We start from the raw sequence: 26,147 nt of genomic DNA on the forward strand, positions 1-26,147 counted from the left end.
TTTTATGTTTTTCATTTAAAAACAATTTTTAGGTATTACCTACTTATTATTAAATATAAATTATTTTGTCACACAAGTGGTAAATGCTGATTATTATTGATTTCTATATTAAAAATCATATTTTGAAAATAAAATTTTAATTATTTTAATTTAATTAATAATTTACTCAACAATAATATATTTTAGTAATTAATAGTGTAATATATGCAATATTTTTGTCAAAAATTAGGTTAACTTACCGTATTACCAATAGAAAACTAAATTACCAATAATAATTCTTAGAATTGTTTTTCATGATTTATCATAGAATTCAAATTTAACACATTCATTACTCAATAATTATGATGTACACTAGAAAACCTACATACAACAGAGAGTTCCCTGGTTTTTTATTATTCATTTATTTAAATATTTCATCTCGACGAAATGTTCTTTAAAATCACTATAATAATAAATTACTCGTCATGCTTTTCTGACTCGGCTTAAACCATTTATTTTTTAAAACTATTATTTAATTGTTGATATTAGTCGTAAAACTATAATATAGTATGTGCTTATCATCCAGCTTTGTTAAGTTACTTTAAATTGAATTTACGGATAATACATAGATAATGAAATAATATATATAATGTTAACTATAAATACACATTTCTATAAGTTATAAATTACAATATTACTTACATTGTTATAAAATATAAATCAACCATTTAATGCCATGAAGTTCCATCGATGAACGATTTCTTTACTCGAGACTCCAGATTTACCTAACCTTTGCAGATTATATAATATATATTTTGCATGTAACGTAAAGAAAAAATAAAACAAAATATAAGTTAACCTATTGTACTAACATTTAAAATTTATCTTTGTATACAACTAAAAAAAGAGGCGGTCAAGTGGATATCGTTCTTCTGTACAGTAGGCGTAGAGGCGGTTTATCAATCTATATCACTAAGTATATATAAATTTCATATTTATATTATTTTATTGCTATTATAAAAAGTAATTTATTATTACTATTAGTAATATAATGTAGGCTGAATTGAGTTTTGCTTAAAATATTGCGTTTTTGACTATATCAAAATAATGATTAAAAAATGTAATGATGAAAAAAAAAATTCAAGGGTCGAATAATTTTGAAAATGATGCATATTATGTTAGAAAAAAAGTACAAATTAGATCTAATTTTTTATCAGAAACTACCCTTAAAGTTGAAAATCCATGTATTTTTTCAACCACTTATCGTATACACATCACTGTAAAGGTTCGTTCCCCTCACAATTTAAATTTCAATATTTAAATTATTAAAATTATTTTAATTTAAAATACTTCGTGTTCTTCGTTTGCAGAAAACAAATAGTAATTTATATTTTGTAAGTGATTTTAATATGATTGAATAATTTATAGTTTATCTTATTTTCTTAAATGTCGATTATTAATTTATAATTCTTTGTATCTATATTATTTAAAACAAATTAACTGAAATATTGTTCTAATACTCTAAGACTAGTCTTATAATCTATTAAAATTACCCTTTTGACAATTCAATATCAGTACGTCACAAATCACATTAAGATTAATAATTATAGAACCAAATGAATCGAACGCGGCCCAGCGATTGCTATGGACCCCAATAAATAGTAGATAGTATTAAGTCATATGGACGGATTAATGAAGTGGTCTTCTAGATATGATATTCGAGTAGGTACACTGTGTACTACAGTAATAGCAGCGGTCTTCGAATACATATCTTGAAAAGCCGTACCTTGAGCGCAAACAAAAAAAACATATTACTTTATTATCAGAATGTCGTAAAAACATTGAATTTTCTATTACTGTAATATAATTATTATTTTACGCGTTAATAGTTTTTGAATGCGGTTCACTTTTACTGCGCCACGCACGTTTTACTGATCGCTATCCAATAGTCACATCATCATGTGTCCTGTAGGTTAACTTCCATCGTTCTTTTTTTTCTTAAAATGATTGCAGCGTATACTATGGAGTTTGTTGTTGCCTATTTTATGTTTTACACAACATCTAACAACTTATTTTTATGTACATAATAATTAATATGCTAATATCAAAGTTCAGAATGATAAACTACAATTATCAGAAAAACGTTCAAGGTTAACTGAACATTAGAATATATACATTTATATTTACTACCTATATACAGTACTTATTTTAATACGTATAATAGGATGTCTGCCGAGTTTGTCCTCGTGCATTCCAGCCGAAATCTCCCGCTATATTATTATATGTATGTGTATAAATATATTATGTCTTACCCGCCTTCTACCAAAATATACGTCTTACAGCATACAGAACCACGAATACTACAGTCTACAATTAGGCATACTTCTTATGGTTTTAGTGTCTAACATAAAATAAAATGAATATTTTTTCATTTCCAATTGAGGTGAATCAAAACAGTAGGGACATAAAATATGTTTTAATAAACGCGGTTCTTTTATATTGTAAGGCTTCCAAAAAAAAACTCTAATTAACTGAGATATTTATGTTAAGACACATTAAATATGTACATTATTATAATAATTAGAATTATTTCTAACCAACGTTTTGCATTATTTATACATTATATATTTTATATTATGCACGTATGCTTATGTCTATACGTCATAACGAGTTGGTCTGTATTATATATTTTTATACCTAAGTAGTTAGAGATATATACATTTAAAAATGAATTCCTATATTATTATCGTTTTTACACGGGACTGACAAAAAAAAGTTGTAAAAGTTCTAAAACGTTTCGACTTGTAACCTGCTATCACAAAGTCTAAGAATAATTTAGTGACCGTAACTTTTTTACTTTAAACATTTGTTATATGTTATTAAACAAAATAATAACAGTATAACAGTTACATTGTCGGTGGTCTGGTGGGTACAAATCGGCAAGGTGGACTCCCCTCTCTCCTTCCCCTCTCCTCCCTCGTTATTTCATGTCCAGTAAAGTGCTGATTAGAGGACGCGCGTAATATATATAAATTAAATATAATGATATTGTACAATATAATTAAACGACATGTAGGAACGTGTTGATAAAAAGCAGTGTATATGTATACCTGCAGTACACTACGCTACACGACTATAACTACATATTATTATTATCATTATTATTATTATTATTATTATGTGTGTGTACGAGTATCTCGACAAGTACCTATACCGCATAATATACGCGTGTGTTCGCAGCCGGTATATTTCCGCAGAGCGTGGTGATATACGATATAGTGACCACAGAAACCTGGTGTCGGGCTTCTCCGGCTGGGTGTCTGCTGTCGTCGATATGTGGCGCACCCGATACAACTATATGTACATAGCTATATTCCCAACAGTTGACAAATCGTTCAGTGACCCTAACCCCCCGTGTACCTATGAGGAAAAAATTTTTTTTTAAACAACAGTTCTCCGGCTTCCCCCGTTTTTTCTCCGGGCGGAAAGAACATGCAGCTAGTGAAAGTAATATACGCACAGAACTAAATCCTCCCTTGAAAAAAAAAAGACACGCGTACATTGACACACGCGTGTTGTAGGGTCGCGTAGAAAATATAAACATATTATAGGGTCGAGTCAGCGTTATTCGATAAATACGTGTGGTCATTACGGTTTGGAAACGTTTAAAGCAGGAGCGGAAAGAAACTTTGAAATTCGATAGAAATAATAAAAACCCTAACAAGTGTAATTAATAATTATCATTCTGCCCCGTAGCGAAAATATTACACCGAGAAACGGTATGATTACAAAAAAACATTTTATATGACTTGTAGAACGAAACGTGAATGAATTATTTATTTTTTTGATTTTATCTCTACCATATAGGAATCGCGTAAAAAATTGTTTTCCGATCATTTTCTAATTAATGTACAAGTTCATTTTAGTTACTTGTCATATCATTCAATCGGCACATTTTAATAAAAATCATAGCCGTGGCTATACTACATTTTGATAAAACTAATAACGTTTTGTACGTCAATCATTCTATATATATATATATATATAATTTAACACATCATATTATTGTTAATTTTAAACCCAAAATTTATGATACGTAAAATACGTCTACTCGTCTGATTGACTCCAAATGTGTGCCAAAAAAGTAGCTAATAATAATAGCAAATCGGTTTTCAAAATTAGCCAATACTTTTTACATTTCATGTAATTTATTTTCATTTAATGGTGTTAAGTTCGAGTTCACACATACTTAATCTGATCGACTTCAACGGTATGATAAAAGTATAGCAAATAACTTTGTGAAATTGACTGCACTTTGCCATTGGAAAAATTAAATATTAACACAATGAATAAAACATCACAAATACGTCTCCCCTTTACATTGTAATTAAAATATATTTACCAAAAAAATGTATTTCTATAGTTGAAATACACCAAATATACATTGTTTGAGAAATGATGCGTGGAAAATATGATGTTACGTTGCATGATTTAAAGATCTTAAAATAATATGTTCTGTTAGTTAATGAGCACACATATACTTATTACTTACAATATGGCAATATAGATTTATGGTTAAATAGATAGGACTTGAGAAAACACGATGGAGGATGTGATGCCTGTATGTGGCGGTACTGTCTGTCTTATAAACGATCAACAATAAATTTTCGTTCAACAGAATCCATTATGTGTTGTTAGTTTTAAATGTTTTAATATATTTATTTTTTTGACCAATTATCAAATTTAAAGGTAAGAATATTAACCGTGTTCTCTCGTCAGTTTTTATATGTATTCATTTTTTAAAACGAATTATAAGTAAGCAAAATATTATATTTTAAAACGCTCATAATTTCTTTTATAATATTAAAATAACTAAAAAAACCAACGAGAGAACAATTTTTAAATTTGATAATATACTATGTCAATTTATTGTTATATTAAAACTAACATAAAATTTAAAATATATTCTGTAAACGCAAGTATACTATCATATTGGTATCGTACGTTTTTAAAACTGAGACAATACATGCCACGTGCGAGAGTATGATATATGTCCTCTGGGGCGCAAAGAGCGTCCTCAATATTTCAGGATTTCGCATAGATATAAAAAAATTGTAAGATTCAAATATTATTATTATTATTATGTAAACATTATTAACATTCATATTTTCTTTGAAACAAATCAAAACAAGTATATAATTCATAATGTAAAAAATATTATTATTTTTTTTGAATTTAAAATGATTTAGTAGAAGCAAACTCGGAATATTAACTATAAGAGAATAAAAAAAAATAATAATAATAATAATAATACACAAGAATAAATTAATATAAATAAAGTACTTAAAATGTTCGAAAATTATGTTAATCGGCAAAAAAACGAGGTAAAAAAAAAAGTAGGTAAAAAACGACAAGAACAACTTTTGTAGTTAATTTGATCATTAAATCAAATTTTAATTTTATGGTTTTCAATATTTTCATGTACCATGAATGTATTGGTAAAATTATACGTATATTATTGTTAAAACACTAGATGTTAGGATTATTTTGTAAAGGTCCGCAGACACTCTTGGCAGCGATGTGGCTTCTAGTAATCCTAAAATGGATGAAAAATCATTTATGAACCGTTCTTAGTTAAGGTATTAAAATACTCTCCAAGTTTGATATACATAATACATTCTTTATTTATATTATAAACCAAGTATTTATTTTTTGCTATCTAAAAAAAAAGTATTAATACAACGTTTTTACATTTATCGAGACTACAGTAAAAATACCTCTTGTTTAGTTGTATCTTCGTCTCCGATCATTTGCAAGAGTAAGGTTTCGCCTTAGACTCTAGTTAGTGTAGTTCCGATAAATATGTATCCATTATAGTTCCAAATTATTGCAATTTTATATTATAATTTATAGTATAATGTAATATTTAAAATTTGAAGAAATACGCACATGTATCTGGTCAAAACTCAAACGATAATGACATTGAAACGTCATGTGCCCAAAATCTAAAGTAAGTTATTTTATAAAGGAATAAAAAAGGAGCATTCTTATTAGTAACGTAATAAAATTTTGAATTTTTCAATATTAATAAAATGATTAAAAATGTAATTGTTATAATCGTCATCATTATTATGATATGTATATGTTTAAATTAATAAGTCGAATATATTCAGAGAAATAATTCAATCATTGGAGATGATATACGTTTGTATAATGAATTTTAGAATAATATAGTATTTACACATTAATTGATTATATTATAGAATAGAACACATAAGTAATAATTATAATAAAAGAACAACCGTTAACAACGATAGGAACTTAACATCTCGATGAACACTTATGTCTTATGTGACAATAACGAAACTATTTTACCTCAAGTCTAGTGATGTTGCACTCAAACGTCTTTTACTACAAAACCACACTTGGCTACCAAATGTTTGTGGCAAAAGCACTCGATGAGCTAAGGGCCTATAAATGAATGTTGAAATCCAAAAACGGATCGTAGTTATTAAAATAATTTAAAAATACGATGATCTTTAGAAAAAACTATAGATAGTTTCCCTTAAATATAATTTAGTGGCTCATGATTGGTCTATTAAATCTGATTGAACTAATAAATGAATCAATTTTTATATATGCACCATGAGCCTAGAGAGGGCGTGATTAATTGACACAATATGATATGTACGCACGCAGTTATAATATATTTATTCTTTAATATATAATTATAGACCTCTTCCTGTTTGCACTACTACAGATTTGAATTCATGGGTTTCGGTATCGTATGAGTAAAGGGTCTATTAGCCTCTTTAGGGTTTTTCTCTCTGAGGATAGTATTATTTAAAATACGTCAATAGATAGATATTCTATTATTATGTATTTTAAAAACGATTTCTAACATTTAAAAATAGATTTATGTATTGTGATATTAAATATACGATCAAAACAAGTTTAAACACTAAAATGAAGTTTGTGAGACTCTTGGGCATCCTCTCGAGGAGAATTAAAAAATGACCAGTTTTCACAATAAACAGGTTTCCGGTTTTAAAAAACGTTATTCATAAACATGATATTAGACTATTAGCCGACACCATTTTTTTTTTTTCTGAAACAAAGGTCGTTTCAGTCGACCATTTCACTACTTTCACAAACATTAAGTGTATATAGATACCTAAATGGCTAAATATGTGATCTTAGTTAAAGATCTAACATTTTATTTTATAGTTGACAGATTATGGTATATAATGTTTAAATATATTATAATTCCCGTGTGATAAGTGGTATAAGAACCTGTGTTATTTTACGGAAGTTTAACTACCCGTTTTTTGAATTTAAAAACAGGTATCTAATTAATTTCTCTAACTATCAAACTATTTGAAGTACAAAAATATAATTTTTAACATTTTTGTGAATACATAGAGCTATTCCAAGGATATTTGTACTGTTGATATGTTGTGTGTACCTATTGTATGTAAAATGCAATTATTGTGGAATACAACATAAATTATAAAAATATAATATTATATCTGATTATGCCATCATTATACTGCCATGGAGATTTAATTAGTTTCTATTTAAAACTCCGCGGTTACAAAATATCAATGTGTCCTTATACTTTTTTCTCTCGCTTCCTAAAACTGTTAAAATGTATTATTAAATATACAGATAATCTAAGAGAATTAACTAAATAAAAACTAATTATATGTTCTTCAATACTCATCCTATATAATAATTAATTAATAATTACCTATAGCCTACAGGTATGTAGTTCTATAGTAACTAGTTGAAAAATTTGTAATCCTGATTAATCGTTTTCCACAGAATGCAGTTATTTATTTTGAAATATTATTAATTTTAAATACGTTACTGCAGATTATTTTTGATTTTTCACATCCATTTAATATTGTTTTTTATCTATCAAAAATATTTATGGTAAATATGATGCAGGAATCATAATGTATTATGTATTCCTTTGATCGTTTTCCATTTCGTCACATTTATTTCTCAAATGTGCTAATAATTATTTAAGTTTAGTTTATAAGAATGAAATTTGATCTACTGTTAAGTTAAACATTCAACGTTAGTGTAAAATACAACATACAAAACTTCTATACTATATATTATACATAACATAATTATATATTATAGCAAAATACCGCTAATACCACAAAAAGAAAAATTAAATAATTAATTAGTAAATAAAAATAAATTACCTACCATTTATGATACTGATCTTTCTATTAATTATTATTAAGTTTATATTCTGTAGGCAATATTATGTTAATAATATAGATTTCATCTGAATAAACGCGACTTAAATTAATTCAAAAGAAGTATAATAATAAATATTAATAACCGTCTCATCAGAAGATTATCTAATGCGTTTTTCAAGACCTAATACTTTAACTGCCGTCTTAGTTCAGACTTCAAATCCTGACTGTACCACTGTAATAAAGACGAAATCTACTAAAGTTTGTTCATAATTGTTATACTAAAACGCCTTCTTGATGTCCACTATCCAAACCTGAGTACATTTTGAAACTCCGAATAACCTGTACATGACTTAACCCGTATTAGGACAACTGTAAAAAATACTCATTTTTATAAAATTTATTAACACGTATAACTTGTACATCTATTAAAATGTATATTTTAACCATTTAAAACTTTTTTTACCAATAGTATATAAAACCTAATAAGTTATAGTATATAACACCTTAGTTGTTAATGCTGAATCAATAATAAAAATATAATAATAATAAATAAGAAATGGTGGTCATATTTAAAACAACCATTTTACTTTTGAATACATATTATAATATCCTTCTTTTTTTTTAGTAAAATGTGATAAATATAGACTCATGGTCAAACGCCAGTTTCAAATTTAAATAATAAACTACTCTAAAGTGGTGTTGTACAAGGCGAGTTTATTGAATAATTATTTGAAAAAATAATAATCAGTTATTCCTAATAGCCAATATACGTATACCATCGACGGCTTGTGTGTTGTTTCGATGCCTACGCACCTATCTTTCTATGGTGCATATTATTATAATATAACTATACTACTTCTTGTCACAACTAAATTTTAATTTATGACAGCCGACAGCCCACAACAATACGCGTTGACCATAATATAATTTGAATAATAAAAACCACCCCTAGATGCATATGATCGGTAAAATTATTTATAATAATATTTATTACCTATACAAATTGTGGACGATAGAATGCATAAACACTATTGTCCTTCTTTCTCACGCCCATAGAATTCATCTTAATTACCTCTTCTCTCCTCTTAATCTCAACTTTTTCGACTTTAATTCACTTGCCGGCATCATAAGAAAAGCCATTGATAATTTTATTCTCTGAATTTGCATTAAAAATTAACTGTATGAGCTTTATACGCAAGTCGTTTATCTTTTTTTTCTTTATATTATTATTATTACTATATATTCACCAGCTGTTGTCGATTATAATTATTTTTTTTTTTGCTAATATTTTTGCTGTTCTGGCCATTTTGTCTTCAAATAATTGTTGAGATATAAACAATCTAAAATCTCATTATAAAAACAACTGTGGATATCATTCCAAATAACAAATATTATAATATTATTCGCACTTCACTGGAACCACTATATATATATATGTATATTACACGCCACACGGAGGTCGGCGGCCTTGTATCAACGGCAACATTTTGAAGAAATTCCGATAGTGTTTGTGTGTACCACATAAAAACGAATCTATAGGCGTATAAATATTTAACATTCGTTTAGAATTTATTATTATATTAAAATAATATTATACTCCGCTGTGACGCCACACGTCGCCGGGTACACGCGCAAACGCTATTACCACTTGCATATTATATAGGCGTGGCCAGAGTTTTACGGCAGGTGTTTGGTGAGGCCTAAAATGTTCTAAAAAAAAAGTCATCAGCACAGCGTTTATTCGTTTTGGAATGAAAACGGTGTCGAGAATTACAACGGTAGACTTTGGCGCAGACTTGATCGACGAGTGTTTTCGACGATGTCCCATAATGATTATTTTTACTATTACTGTTACAGCACGAGGGTTTACATCATCGTAATCTACTACTCTGACGGGATATAAAATAAATAATAATATGCGTGCATGCAATACTGTATTATCGTAGCCGGCAGAACGCGTATATAATAATAATAATAATAATATGACCACTTGTATTGCATTGCGTACGTGTGCGTTCGTTATTATTGTCAAAAACAATGAAATAATTATTAATTATTATCATCGCTCTATGGTCTATGCCGTATAACAACTTGAACAACGACTAGTATACTATAATATTATTATATATATATATGTATATATACGTATACAGTACGCAAACTGTGTACAGTGTACTACAACACTGCACAGCAGTCACCGCCGCCGCCGCGCACATCGCACATCGCCAGCCACCGATACGCAAATATAATGGGCGTCGAAGAGTCCTTGAGCGCGTAAAGATAGCATATTATTATAATGTAATAATAGTAATAGTAATAATAGTAGTACATAATACAACGCGTGTATGCGCTTTTTCAATGATATTAGGCGTACCGCTGCGGTGGACGTGTGGGGCCGGCGCGGGGAAAACGTGTATAAAATATTAAAATATTATCTGGTTCTCGATCGAACCGGTTTTATTTGGTTTTTTTTTTTTCCATTTTTTTTTTTTTTCGTGTTTATCTTTTAATTAGCCGTGACGAAATAAGAATATTTGATAGAACGTATTTCGTGCCGTGCTGCACACTATAGATATAGGTATACGCGCCTGACTGTCGTCCGTCCGGATAATATTTTACGCGGCGACTATCGCGTGTAGTCGTTTTGCGTGCACCGTGTGTTCCGTCGTCCCGGCCGAATACATTGCGATCCGATCGCTCTTTTCCTCGCGCGTTTTCTCGTTTCAAGATAGTGTTGCGTTCGTGCCGCCGCCGCCGCCCGTCGTTGTCGTCATCGTCACCGGCACACTCTATCGTAACTCATTAATAATAATAATAATAATTGAATATAATGATTTGTTAATGTTAAATTCATTTGTCTAAAGTGTACGGCTAAAAAAATACACATCATTTGATATATCCGTGCGGTTTTTTTTTTTTGTCTACTACATTTTTCGATTGCCGGGAACATCGACGATAAATGTATGGACCGTCCGAGTCTAAGAGAAGGTTTCGTTGAAGAAACGGTAGAAATGGGTAAGAAATAAACGTCTCGTAATATATTATAATTTAAAAAAACAATTTTTGTGTACTACAACGTTTTTTGCGTCGTGTACTTTGCGTCACTCGAGACACTGACGTATGTGTAAGATGATGGTTCGGTGAGATATATCGTGTTAATAAAGACGACACGTGGACTCTGCTTTAAGTTTGGTTCGAAACGTTCACGACGAACGGCCGACGAGAGAAAAATGAAGTATGAAAATTACACTGTGGTTTCTATGGTGTTCGAACCCGACGGTGTAATATTTATATAATGTGGATAATTTGTGGATTATGATAGCGGGAAACATGACGTGATTTGTCTAAATTGTCAGTCTGCTGCGATAGTGTGCCTCGATTTAGTCGTTTTATTACTGTCTGACTGTCATCGTTCATCCTACATTCGTACATTCAACATTGTATATTATAATATGTTTTTTCATCAGCCTTGCCGTACACGCGCACGCGCATACGCACGTTTATACGCACGCACACGCAAACCGGAATGTCGGTCGGTTGAGTCCGAGAGTGTCGAGAGTGAACGGCGGCGCTCGTTCAATAAATATCATTTGCACGCGCTCATGATTACTGATAACTGATGAGTGATAAGAGAGTATATAGAGAATGATTATTGCCTTGATGCGTTTTTGGTGGTTTTTCGCTAAACCGAACGAATTATGCCGAACTAGTCACTTGTAAGATCATCAAAACGTACCTCGTATAATATATAGGTTATAACGTCGCTCACATAGGTAATTATATTACATGTACGAATTGAATGATATAATAATTTTCTAAAGAAAATGATTCTACAATACTCGCGTGGTGAGGAGTTGTATACGATATTTTATAGTTATGAACCTCCTCTTACTATGTGTTTTTAATGGGTCCATTATAATATAATATAATATTGTAATGGTAAGTGGCGACAACGTGTCAAGAACGAACCAATAATATTTTGATCACTTAACACTGATGTAATGCGAGTACTCGTTTTAAAATTTATATTATAATGATGTTGGTAATACACTAATACGCTTCTCCTACCTTACACAATATGGTCATAGCCTGTAGGTAGAGTAACTCGGTTTCGTAAACACTTAAAATAGTTAATAAGGAATAATTCCATTAAGTCTTGTTAAAAACAATTATATTAATAGGTATACGATAAAAATGTATGTTGACTGAAATTATAAGTATAAATATACATATTTATATGTTTAACGATAATATTACCTACTTTATATCAATTCAAAGATAGGTAATTTACATTTTAATCTAATATTTACCTGCAACTGACTGACTGGGTTAGTACACAATCACGACTACTAAAGTTATATGTTTTAAATACGAAATATCTAATGAATTGCGTTATAATAACCGTCTTGTTGATAAATATTAAAAATCATTGTCCCTTTTATACAAATAAGTAATAACTAACATGTAAAATATTATAAAAATAATAGCATATAGATAACTAATGTATTTTTTTTATTTTATTAAACTACGCGTATATAATATGTATATAATATTATGGAGTGTTGTAGCTCTCATAGCCTCACCAAGATTAGCATTAGATATTTCAAAAGTAAGAAAACACCAATTTCTAAGTATATCATGCTATTTTTTATGCTAACCTTACCTTTCTTGTAAACATTAGCTAAACAAATAATTACACTGTATAAATATATAATAATATATTGTACACATGTACACATAACTCATAACGATTATCAAACACATACACTTACTTTCAACTGTGTACAACGCTGGATTAACGCTTATATACGAAGTAGGTATGTGCTTAAAAATGTGCGAATGGAGAATTTTTTTCTAGTAGTGAATAATAATAAATACTCAAAAACGTAACATTTAAACATCTTTAAATTGTATAATTGTTAGCGTAAGTATATCAATCGATAATTACTATCATAGGCTATTTTATATATCAATACCTGCAGACAATAATACCAGTCATAGTTAAAGAATAACCCTGATTTAAATAGTATTATTAGTAGTATATTGTTATCGATTATTAGATATGATTTGGAAACACAAATAATATTAACCAATAACATTTTTCATAAACTATAATGCATAATACAATTTTATGAACAAATAAAACGCGGTACTTGCAATCTATTATGTCAGATACCTTTACATTGTTAATAATTTATAATGATTTATCAATAGATACCATTAATTTTAATGAAATAAAAATCACTTAATAGTTCACAAAAAGCTAAATAATTGATATTTAAAATATAATTAAATAAATAATTTGAATTATTACCAGTTTTTTTCACATATTATAAAGGTAGAAGTGTAGCGCACTAGATGTTTTTTTATACATATTGTACCTATAATTTTAATTTTAAATTAAAAGACTTAAAATATTAGATTGTACCTATTATGTTGAATTATATAGAAAAAATATTAAAAGCTTAACATGTTTAAACATTTTGCCTAGATGGCCTTACAATAGACAATTAAAAATCATGCGGCTAATAGGCTTTAATCCAGTCCTTCAACCATCCAAAACACTACAGTATAATATATTGTTCATACCTGTACCGTCTTAAAATCTAAATATTTGGCGCAACACAAGTTCTGATTATTATTTATTAGATTATGATCAATTCTGGTATGTGTGTATTATTTACTTATGTGTTAGTACACGGTAATATATATGGTTTGAGAAAAAATGCCAATTTAGCAACGCGTTATCGGTGAATATGTGAAAACCGCTGTGTAATAAGTAATAACGATAACTAAGATTAAGTGATTAGTGCGGGAGAAATAATATATTTTTTAATTCCTTCTCATCAGTTATTGCCTATTACACTATGAGTGTTAACGAAGTAACACTCGCAAGGCATCATTATAAAACTATAAAAGATAAAAAAGAAAAATTAAGATCATTATTATTAGACGAAGACGAGTATGTTAATAAATATAAATAATCTATCAAAAGCGTTTAATAGCTATTAAAGAATAACACTAGACAAGTTACAAGTACTAAGGATGTCGATATTCCATTGTACAGCTTAAATATTTACATATTCAATACTGACTATACCTACTGATTCACTTTATTTACCTGTGCGCCCATACAATGCATATATACTGTACTAATAATTTAAATATGTTTAAAAAAAAACCACTATGCCCTTTAAACGCACCTACACTGTATCAGCCGAACCATTATAACGACACAACTATTAAGTATTGAGATATATTCTTCTTTATAGGAAATATTGTTAAAATGTATACGCCTATATATAATATAATAGTATAATATAATATTATGATACCGTAGTCAATAGCACAATTTTGACCTCGCCGTGTCAAACATTCTGTACGTCTGGGGTTTCTCTTTCACATATCAACACGCAAATGGTATGTACATATAATATTGATTTCCAGTAATATGGGCGAGAGAGAGAGAGAGCACATTTTGTTTCTGAGATTACTGAATAAATCTTTATCGTTTGGCCGTTATATATATTATGCCTCTATAGTAGTTTCTCTCTTCCTACACATTGCAGTCCAACATCATCAGGTCGTGATTAACTATATATATATATATATTGCATTATACGTGTATAATATTTGTACATTGTAATGTTGTATGGATTTACACATTATTATACATATACCTATAATATGTACAGAGTACATGCATAATTTATACTTCTGCGATACACTGTTAAAAATGTTAACTTTCGTAATAGCATACGTCAATTTATACAACACATAAATAACATTTGTATGAATTATAAAAAAAAAAAAAAATCATGAAAGAAGATCAACGGCATACAACGGCCAAACATACGATGACGATATTATGGCCCAGAATAATTTTCAAGGCAAACTAGCCGTGCCACATTAACTGTTAAATGCGTATTTTATTTATTTTTTTCATTCGCATGTGTAAGATAATAGTTTTGTTTAGAATACAACGTGTTCAGGTTTAGACATTGAGATACGCATTATAAAACTCATAATATTATACCGTGGGACTTGGGTAGATGCCTAATATAAATTACTATGATATCGATTTATATGATTTAAAATGTTTTATATATATTTTTTTTTATAGCTTATAATAATTATTTTACCTACCTAAATAATTTTTATGCTAAACTTTTAAAAATATCAAATATAACTAAAAGAATATATTTCTATTTTATTAAATTTGCAAGATTAAAATTTATAAGTAAAAAATTGTTAATTAAATTTTCGTATACACGATTTTAGTTGTACTAAGTAGTAAAGCATCAATATTATTAAAATTTTACTATATTATGTATATATTATTACTTATATTCATAATATATTATGTGTTTTTAATATAGTAAGCTAATTTTATGAAACGATTATTTAAATTTTTTCAATTATACTGAATAATTTATTATTATAAACAGGTACTAAAAAATATTTCAACCATCCGAGTAAAATGTAAATATCTTATACACGTTCTCTATTAGTTGAATAGCTAGATAGACATTATGTACTGGTTATATTGTATTCAGTATACACAATAAATTGTATAAAAAGAACTATTTAATAGAAATAGATATAGACGAAATAGAATATTTTTCCAAAGTATGATAAATTACTATAAAGAATATTATGTTACTAGTATAATAATCTAACCACACAAATCTTCAATGTGAAAATCACACTCAAGTTACAGAATATAAAATAACAAAAGGTAATTCCAGGTATTCCATGTAAGATCGAACACTATTCAACTAAAACATTCTGTATACATATCCGACAATTAATAAATATTGCATACGTTTCAATTTCTACTATAGATATATTGGCCAAGCTGGTTTTAAAGTTTAGCGACATGTCGGGTATAAAATCTAATATCAAGTAATAAATCATCGAACAACATAATATATTATTTTTTCACGATTACAAAAATGTATACACTATCGTGGTCATTAACTACTATATCTATATCACGTATAACGAAATGAACATAAAACTACAATATACCTATACTTTTATAATATTACATGGATAATCTAACAAACGCACAGGCCTATTATAATTGATTAAAATAAACAGGTTATATACATTATAATATTATGATTAGAAGTATAGGTAGATACAAAATACATAATACAGGTACATTGAAATTATGTACATTAACATATAATTTAGTAAGGTTTTAATGATAACATTATTAGGAAAAAAATATTAATTTCTATGACGTATGCAGTTATGATTTAATAAATAAATGTATCATAATATTATTGTGTATAAAACTGGATTCAACTTAGTTTTATTTCTATTAAATTTAAATAAAAGAAAATATGTAAACCATATCTCGAGTCAGTTGACGTAGGTATAGCCGGTCCAGTTCGTCTTGGCACCCGGTAACCGTTAAGATTTGAAAAATATAGTATGTCTATCCTTAGTCAATGAGATAAATAATATATTTTTCAATATAATAGTGTTCAGGCTATTGTTTTTTTTTTCGAATTTGAATGATTATACCGAGTAACTTTATGTTTGAAAAATTATTTTGATAGAGGTACATAATATTATACAATAAATAATTTTCTTACAATGGTTATTGATTATCTTTGTTAAAGACTTAAATTATAAAATCAACAAAGTACTGAAATTATAATTCTTACAATAATAGGCGTTACTAACTATTAACTAATACAACCAAATGTATACAGACTATAAGACCTTGTGTACTAAAAACATACAACCAAAAATATAAATACCTATATACTACCTCTAATGTAGTCATTAGAAACTACACTACTACTGTGTTAACGTAATGTAAATTTTATAGCTGACTACTTAATAAATCAATCAGAATAGGTCATCTAACAAATCAGCGTTTTGAAAATCGTGTATTTTATGTATATTATTATTCGAATTTTCTTAATTCGGTAGATTGAACTAATTTATACCTAAAATATCATATAGAACTTATCATAGTCAATATATCGAAGATCTGAAGTATCGTAAAATGGTATCAATAACTTAAAATTGGTCCAAATATTTTGAAAATTGTATTGTATATTGAAATGATAATATGAGTTGAAGTGATATTTTTAAGTTTCTATACGGTCAACTTTATTGAAATACCTACAATAAAATTACTATAATGTTTAATTTTACGTTTAAAATTCGAAACCAAACATTTTATTTATTATAAAATAAATAAACGTTTATTTGCTTTAAAATATGTTTGTTTTGTGATAAGGTTGCATTTGTTGCAGAAACATACACGCATACGTCTTGTAATATATTATATTGTTATATCATTGGATAAGAATTAACTTATACATATGAGTGTATGACAAATGTATATTGGCTGCATAATACGTTTGAATAATATTTTCATTGGAAACATTATAATACATTATATACTTTATATTCGAATTACACTCAAAGAAACGAATATTTCAATTTTATGACAGGTTTAAAATGTTCAACTATTACTCAAATTAAGTTTAGGCGTACACGCACTACTCGTATTTATTGATACTTTGATACAAAATGTGTATTCTTCTATTAACTATAGTGATTGATAATACAACATCCTTAACCAAGCATATCATAATAGGATAAAATTTAATAATATTACGTTATACCATGTTCATTTAGAAATCGCGCGTGTGGTATACCTATTTATACTATTGTATATTTATGAATTATGATTATCATGTCTGCAGAGAAAATAAATATTCGTGAACACTTAAATTAATAATATATTATGATATGTATATTTTCGTGAAAATGTATAATATGAGATGTAACATAAAGGCAATACTAATGTATCTCTGTTAATAAATGTTTTCCTAAAATATATATTTTTATTGTGTTATTGCTACCAATATGTGTGTAGTGATGGAAGGGGGTGTTGGCATTATTTTCCCCAACTAACAAAGAATATTGACCCTTTGTGTTCAATTTAAATAGCGATATATTTAAATTTCTTCGACATCAAATGGCGCAATCCATTTATCCAGTATGGATACATTCAAATTCAGTTGCATACGTATAGGTACCAACATAATATTTATTTATTCTAGAGTATATATTAATAAATAATAATGAGTAATGTCATATTTGTAACTCGCTGACCTGAAATAATGTAATATGTAGATGTAGGTACTATGTACGCACTATTACAACGATCTAATGAAAAAGACGTAGATTTTTTCCACAATATTTTCATGTTTATAAACGAGAAACCAAAATTATTTAATAGTTTAGGATAATTATTGTTTTATATCATTTTGACTTGTTTTTTAAAAAAAAAAATAAGTTATTTAATTATGTAATAATTGTACAAAATATCAGACACTGGTATATAAGCCTAAAAATAGAAATTTAGATTTTATTATTAAGAAGATGATTGATATCACGAAAATTACTTGTCCGTAATACAATTTACAGCGTGGGAGTATAGTATTTAACGAATACGACATTTAAACTGAAACAGTCTTAGGCATATCGATACGATTTAAAAAAAAAAGATGTGCACCTGTCAGTTTTAACATTATACACGTTATTCTTTAAAGAATATATATATATATATATATGTATATACATAGATTATTGGGAAGACTGTTGGATATGACACAGCTTCAACTGCAGTCTCTTTCATTCCGTTATATTTACTTTAAATTATAAACGCCGAATTGATTTTAGTTATAAATTGTATATAATGTTTCTACACAATATTATATAGATAATATAACAACAAAAGTTATTGGCGGAGAAAAAAAAACTCAATAGAGAATAATGTATGTCCTACGTAATGATGAGAAACATTGCATCATCGCAGTTAAAGGTGCATTACTCTCCGAGTCAACCGACCCAACGGCAAATAAAATAATACGTGATATGGTATATACATCTCCTCTGGTGACCGGGTTATACGTATATCGCAATAATAACGCACGGAAATATTTAGTCGTTTTGACTATACGACAAGCGTCGAGTGTGTAAAATAAAATACACGTTTGAACGTCAATTCTGTGCTTGAGATTAAGCAGTGTTAATTAAACGGCAGAACTGCGTTACGGGTATCCGAATACCTACTGAGAGTTTTTCTATAAGCCGTTGTAATGCATCTATATGGCCGCTTGTGTTTAGCAGTGTACCCGTATAAAGCGTGTACCACAATAATATAGTAGCGTTGCTGTGTAGTGTACCAGTCGATAGTATTTGTTTTATTGTTATGCTATTAATTAATGTAGTCTGCGGGCTGCAGCGCGAAATCGCAAAGAAAAACGTTATGAATACCCGGTATGGGAAATCGTATTTTCATAAACCGTATAATTGAATTTTTAAGTTCGATACTCAGTATAGAAAGTTGTCGACAAAGAAAAGTCTGTATCCTTAGAATACGATTCACGTTGAGCGTACACGTGACATAACGGCACAGCACGTGGGTCCGTGCACCCTGCTCTGTCATTTGGGATATACAGCCCAGGTTTTCAGTTCAATAGTTAGTCAAGTCTGTGTGCATGCGATGGATGTACACTGCGCTTACGGACGCTGAGTTTATATTTTTTTCCTGCGACAAAAGAATATCAATCGTAACAATTGGCGAATGACACGCAATGATATCATTTTCTTACGCAAGTTGCATCATTTAAAAAAACCGCGGCACCCGTATCACATCGCACGCGCATATATCACTACGAAATAACTAATCACACTCGATCGACGACCCATTTATCCGTCGCGGTTTTCCGTCTTATTTTTGTTTTTGTTTTTTTTGGTCGGTTTCCGATATTCTTCTAGCGAAATATTATTCTTTGGCGCGCGCGTTCACGATTCGTTTTATCCTATAAGACATCCGCACAAACAGCAGCATTACTCTACGAAATAAACACGCGTCGATATAATAAAATAATTTTGTTATACATTTTTTTTTTTTGTAATCTCGTCTGTGCGTCGACTTTAGGACCGGCACCGACATTTTGTACATATACGCGCACTTGAATCGGCCGATACGGATATCACCAATGACACCAATACGCGTAACAATATAATTACCTATTAATTGAATAGTTTTGTCCCGCACAGATTGACGTTCCGTAGCCCAGTCTAAACACACCGTGCGTTCGTCGTCTGCCGTTTCAATATATTTCCCTGTTGGTTTCGTTGTTATCCGCGTTTACCGTAATTATAAATACATATTCTGTACAAAACGAACAATCATCTATACGATCGGAAGCTGTTTTACGTGTCGTTCTTAATGTTTGATTAAAACGTTCGAAATGATACAAAACCGTCAAGTCAAACAACAGTCACCGATGTCAAATAACCAATGGACCGTTTCCAATCACGAGTACTACCCGTCAAAAACTTACCTCATACCCATACCAGGTATATAATTGCCTCACGATATATTATATAATAATAATGTATACATTTTTTTTTTTTAACGCAGTTCAAAAAGTTTATAAATGATTTTTTTATGGTTATTAGGTATAGACATTTTATTTTTTCTGTTCATAATATTATTTTTTAATCATAATATAAGACGCCGAACCGGTGAAAACGGATAGTGTGGCCCGACACTAGTATGATTGGTATTATAATACAGTCCCGCGGGTACTTTTACAGAACTAAAAACTAACTAGTTTACAATTCGTATCACATAGGAAACTAAACCTAAATATATCAGATAAACGTTTGAATCTCAGAACTATATTATGTTGTTTTGATATTAATCTACACAAGTTACATACTCATTATTATTTATTTATACGTATATATCTAAAATTCTACATATACCATTTATTTATTTATCAATGTAACCATATAGGTACTTAAGTATTAAAAATAAATATGATGGTATTATGATTAATAAAAAAATAACTATGCTGTAATAGATGGACTATAAACGTTAAACATTATTTATTTATTTTTTTATCTAATTAGTTAATTACAATTTATAACATAGTATATACTATATACTTTACTATATAGTCTATGATCAGTTTTCAGTTGTATTTGTTTAGTTAATTAGTATTTGTGTTTTGTAAGCTATTGAATAGTTTTTAATTAAAAATTTATGAGTCATATTTTACATAAAATGAAATGTTTTAAATATTTTTGACTATTTTGGATCTTTAATAATGTTATTTAATAATCATTCACTATTATCCCATATATAAAAATATAATATATATATATATATTCTCCTATTTACTATTATAATAGTACCCATAGGTACGTACTTCATTATTTTTTAGCTAATTAACACTGAATAGTAATAAACTGTAACCCAATTACAAGCATAGCGTATATTTAAAATAGGAATACTATTATAAGAAGTAATGGGATTTTTAAAGACTTAGAAAAACAGTTAGGTACAGATACACCGTCCTGGCGTCTTATTTCCATTTTAAATATCGAGATTGGTAATTAAAATTATTAGAATGTATAATATTAAGTATCCAATGATAAGCAAAATCATTTCAAATCCACACGTACAGATAATATTTTATGTACATAAATAATTTATTTATAATAAAACCCTATTGTCTAAAATAAGTTCATTGAACATACAGCTATTTATGTAAAATAAAATTGACTTTAATTGATAAACTATAGATAATAATTAATAAATTAATATTTACACATTTTAGTTGTATAAAAATAATATTTTTAAGAACAAATTGCGGCGTTTATAATTTTAAATATCCCACGGGATTTATAAACTTTTCAAATATCATAAAATCAATAATATTTTAAGTTTAATTTTAAATAAACTTTTATCACTATAATTTATATGTTATAAAATAGTGATAAAAAGTATATTTTCGATTTAAATAAAACCATTTTTATTACAACTTATTTTTAAATAAAAATTACACTAAAAGATATGGTAAAGGTATTATAAGTTGTACTATAAAAGAATAATGAATGAAAAGTTTTTAAGTTATATATTATATATTTAGTCATAAATATTGTATTAAGAGTTAAAACTATTAGTTTATTATTTATTTTTAATTTTATTTCTAAAAATGTGTACATTATTAAATATGTTATCAATATATAGATAATAATTCCAACATATTGATAAATTTGAAAAAAATAATTGACCAATAATTGTTAATTGATATTATAGTATCTACCATTTTAAAGCACTTAGTAATCATACATTAACTGACCTTATGTTTTCCATTATTAGAAAAACACTTGTGATAGTTAATCAATTGTAATTTAACATTTAAAAAAATTAATTTAAATACAAACAAAAATAATAATATTAAAATGCTTTATGTATTTTGATTTTAATTGTTGTTATTAATTCATTTAAAGTTAGTTATATTGCGCGTCCAAATTCATACAATTCTGAGCAGAGTGATTATCTTAAAATAATATATATATATATATATATATATATATATATATATATATATATTACACGATTTGTATGGGAAAACATTTTAATAGTTAATATTAACCCATCAACATTTATAATTTGTGAAAATGGTCCAAATTAAAATACTTCAAAAATTATAATTTTATAAATTCATTATCATATAAATAAATATGGGAGCAACCATGCATGATGAATCACCCGCAGTATAATAATTTTAAATGTACTATTATAATAATTAAATATTAATCTTAATAAAAAAAAAAAAAATATATTTTTGAAAATGTTTTAGATTTACATTTATAAAATTATAAGTTTGTAATATACGATGATTATTTAGAATAAAAAACAATTTCAATATATGCTTACATCATGACTATATTTTTAAAATCACTTAAAAATGCCATAAAATAATGTAGGCAAATTTAATAATGCCAATGATTTTTCACAACAGATGGTTTTTTCTAATTTAATTTATATATCATTAGTGTAGGAAATATAATATATCATAATTGGAAAGTTCTTAATGAATAACTTTTGCCGGTTTTTGACAAATATCGCTTATATTATAACTGTTTTCTTAATTTATGAAGTCATTGGCAATTTCAACTACTTTCTCCAGTTGTATTATGGTTGTGATTTAGATTTTTAAAAACTATTATTACTTTATTATCCCATAGAATCTATAGTATATAGATAACTTGTATCAATAAAATGTATCAATAATTATTTGTTATAAAAACAATTAAACATGATTATTTTATTAAATACACATAATAATAAGTAATATTTTAAAATTGGACTAAATTATCTACCATTTTTTATTTTACAATTATTTTTGTTATTATTATCACTATTATATGTAATACTCTCTATTATTACAGTATTACCATGTTATTACAATTTTAAATTTTCCATTTAGTATTCATAAATAAATAAACTTAAGCCTAATATGTTGTAATTATATTATACACAATTAATACATAGGACTACAATTGTTTTCGTTGGTACTGTAAAATATTAATAATCGTTGAGTTGTTTAGCCGTTATAGAAAGAAATTGGATGTTTACGACGGCATTATTACTTATTGAAATTATTTGATATTGCGATAGAACTTAAAGATGTAACCTTAATATTGAGTCATATAACTCCACTATAGTCTATAATCACTTGCACCTATATCAGATCTTAAATTATCATTTTAAAATTTCTATGCCACAAACGTATCGAATAAAAGTGTATTAATAACTAGTAAATTGGTATTTCAATAAATATGTTATATTTGGCTGTACATGATTTGACGCAGAAATTTACACGGTAAAATGTTCAATAATCGCTAATATAATATAGATATAAAATACTCGCATAATTAGAATTGCGGAATGAAAATCCTAGACCCTTGAAAAAAAATCCCCAAAATACAATATCACACAACCATGGTATGAAAATTATTGAATAAAAATGTTTTAAACACTTGCATTTATTAAAATATTATTAATATTTAATAACAAATTTATAGGTAGCAGATTAGGGCGTTCTATTTCAATAAAAAGCAATTTAAATAATTTTTATTACAATTATTCAATTATTTTTTATACATAATTATTCTTATGTTTATCCGTTATTTTATTTGATTTAAGATTAAACATAGTATTATGATTAATAATTTTAAATTTAGAAAAAATAGTTAACTTTGTATTTGAAATAACATAACTATAAATTTTACTTTTTTCCAAATAAATGCAAATATATTATAAACAAAGCATAGTGTATATAAAACTACAGAAGAAAGTATATTATATATTATATAAATTATAATATTATTATAATTTTGTAATAGAAAAATAATTATGAGAATAATATTCTATATTTTTTTTTAATGTTATATTTTAAAAATTATAATAAAAAAAAATATATTTTCAAAAATTTTAATAGTTTTATATAAATAGTGAGTCAATCATATAAAGTCAATCACCTGGTATGATATGGTATAAATTGTATTTAAAATTAAAACTATTAATTCTAACTAATTAACATTATGTATAATATTATTATAGTCACCTTCAATAACTAAAATCTTTTCTATGCACACTGGTTTAGAACGATCTTTGTAATTTCGGTGGTCTCGAATTGTCCGTCTTACGTGGTATTTAGGTAATTAAACTAATACTTCATTTGGTACATTATTCACAGCCTTAGTTTAAATTTGACTCAGTTTTTGTACAGGATAGTTGTGCTTTTACATTCATTATATTTTTAACTCTATAGTTACCACCGCAGCTATTAGTACTATGTACAAACTCATGAACAAGACCAACAAATACTGGATTTAAAATATTCAAACAAGTATTAAATACACTCGGGTACTTTTAAGAGTTAAATTTAGAATATCTCTAATGTATAAAATTGGAAATTTTTTTGAAAATGGTAATATATATCCTTTCCGTGCAATTTTAAAATTTTTATTATTCGTTTTTAAAATTTCCCTTGTCGTTTTGTTCTTGTGTGTCGTGTATAACAAAAATGTATACTGATTAGTAGTGATTACCTATTGTGATCTACTTAAAATCGTTGCTAATTTTTATTGTACTGTACAATATTTAAAAACATGGTGATGCCTATTTATTTAAAGATAGTGAGCATCTAAATCGTATTTGTGAGTATTACAGATAATATGGGTGGTGTACGTAATATCGCCTTATATTATATTATCAAATGTACCTACATACTACACTGTGCACCTCGATAAAATAGTTTAAAGTTCTTAAAGTATTAGGAAACATAATATTTTATTTCGAGGATCTTTTTTCTGGATTCTTTATTGGTGGTTTTTTTCTTGGGGATTTTTATTCCGTTTACTAAAATACTCGCATAATTAGAAATAAATTTTAATCTCTCAAACCAACAATATCATGGTTGAAATTTATTGTGTAACTAAACATTTTTTATTAATTTTAAGGTGTCAACCGGTATTAACTTATAAATGTGTTTCATTAGTCGTACATGGTAAGATACATGGTAAGATGTGCTGTGTTAGTAATCGCCTATCGATGCTGAAATATCTATATTGTAATAAATTATGAGTATAACATAAGCCAGTATTACTTAATAACGACAGTGCTTGTTTAAAATTAAAATAATGACATTTTCTTTTGTCGAGTATAACTGTACATTAGTCAGCAATTATCCAGTACAATTGACAAAACCATTCTTTTATTTTAATAATATTACAAATATGTGCCACTTATAATGTATAATATATACCTACTATAGGTGCATGTACTATCAATTACTTTAATATTGCGATGATATAGATCCAACAAATTTTTGATCCAAAAATGATTTCAATTATTTTATTTCATATACCGTGTAGTGTGGTGTATACCAATAGTATATTATATTATCCATAGTAATATACTAATACATCCCTAACGGCATTGCATAGTAAATTTAATAATGTACAACGGTTAACTCGGGTTTCGGGAGTTTTTTGATATCGTAACACAGAATGTACAGAAAATGGCTGAAGTATGGTTTAACT

The 26,147-nt window shown here is 27.4% G+C and overlaps 1 protein-coding gene across 5 annotated transcripts in view; it reads left to right on the plus strand.

Annotated features, from left to right (window-relative positions):
• LOC132928883 (hepatic leukemia factor-like) overlaps positions 1–26,147 on the plus strand; it is a 56,951-nt gene that overhangs the window by 6,500 nt on the left and 24,304 nt on the right. Inside the window, exon 1 of one of the 5 annotated variants that reach the window (XM_060993820.1) lies at positions 10,802–11,210. The exons of 2 other annotated variants lie outside the window; for them this stretch is intronic. In XM_060993820.1, coding sequence (XP_060849803.1) covers positions 11,159–11,210 — 52 coding nt within the window. In that variant the 5' untranslated portion in view covers positions 10,802–11,158. Of the gene's footprint in view, positions 1–10,801; positions 11,211–20,472; positions 20,601–26,147 lie in introns of those variants that run through there. 2 more of the 5 variants (XM_060993823.1, XM_060993821.1) reach the window with 2 other exon arrangements.

The sequence above is a fragment of the Rhopalosiphum padi genome, chromosome 4 (assembly GCF_020882245.1).
Source record: "Rhopalosiphum padi isolate XX-2018 chromosome 4, ASM2088224v1, whole genome shotgun sequence".
Taxonomy (NCBI): domain Eukaryota; kingdom Metazoa; phylum Arthropoda; class Insecta; order Hemiptera; family Aphididae; genus Rhopalosiphum; species Rhopalosiphum padi.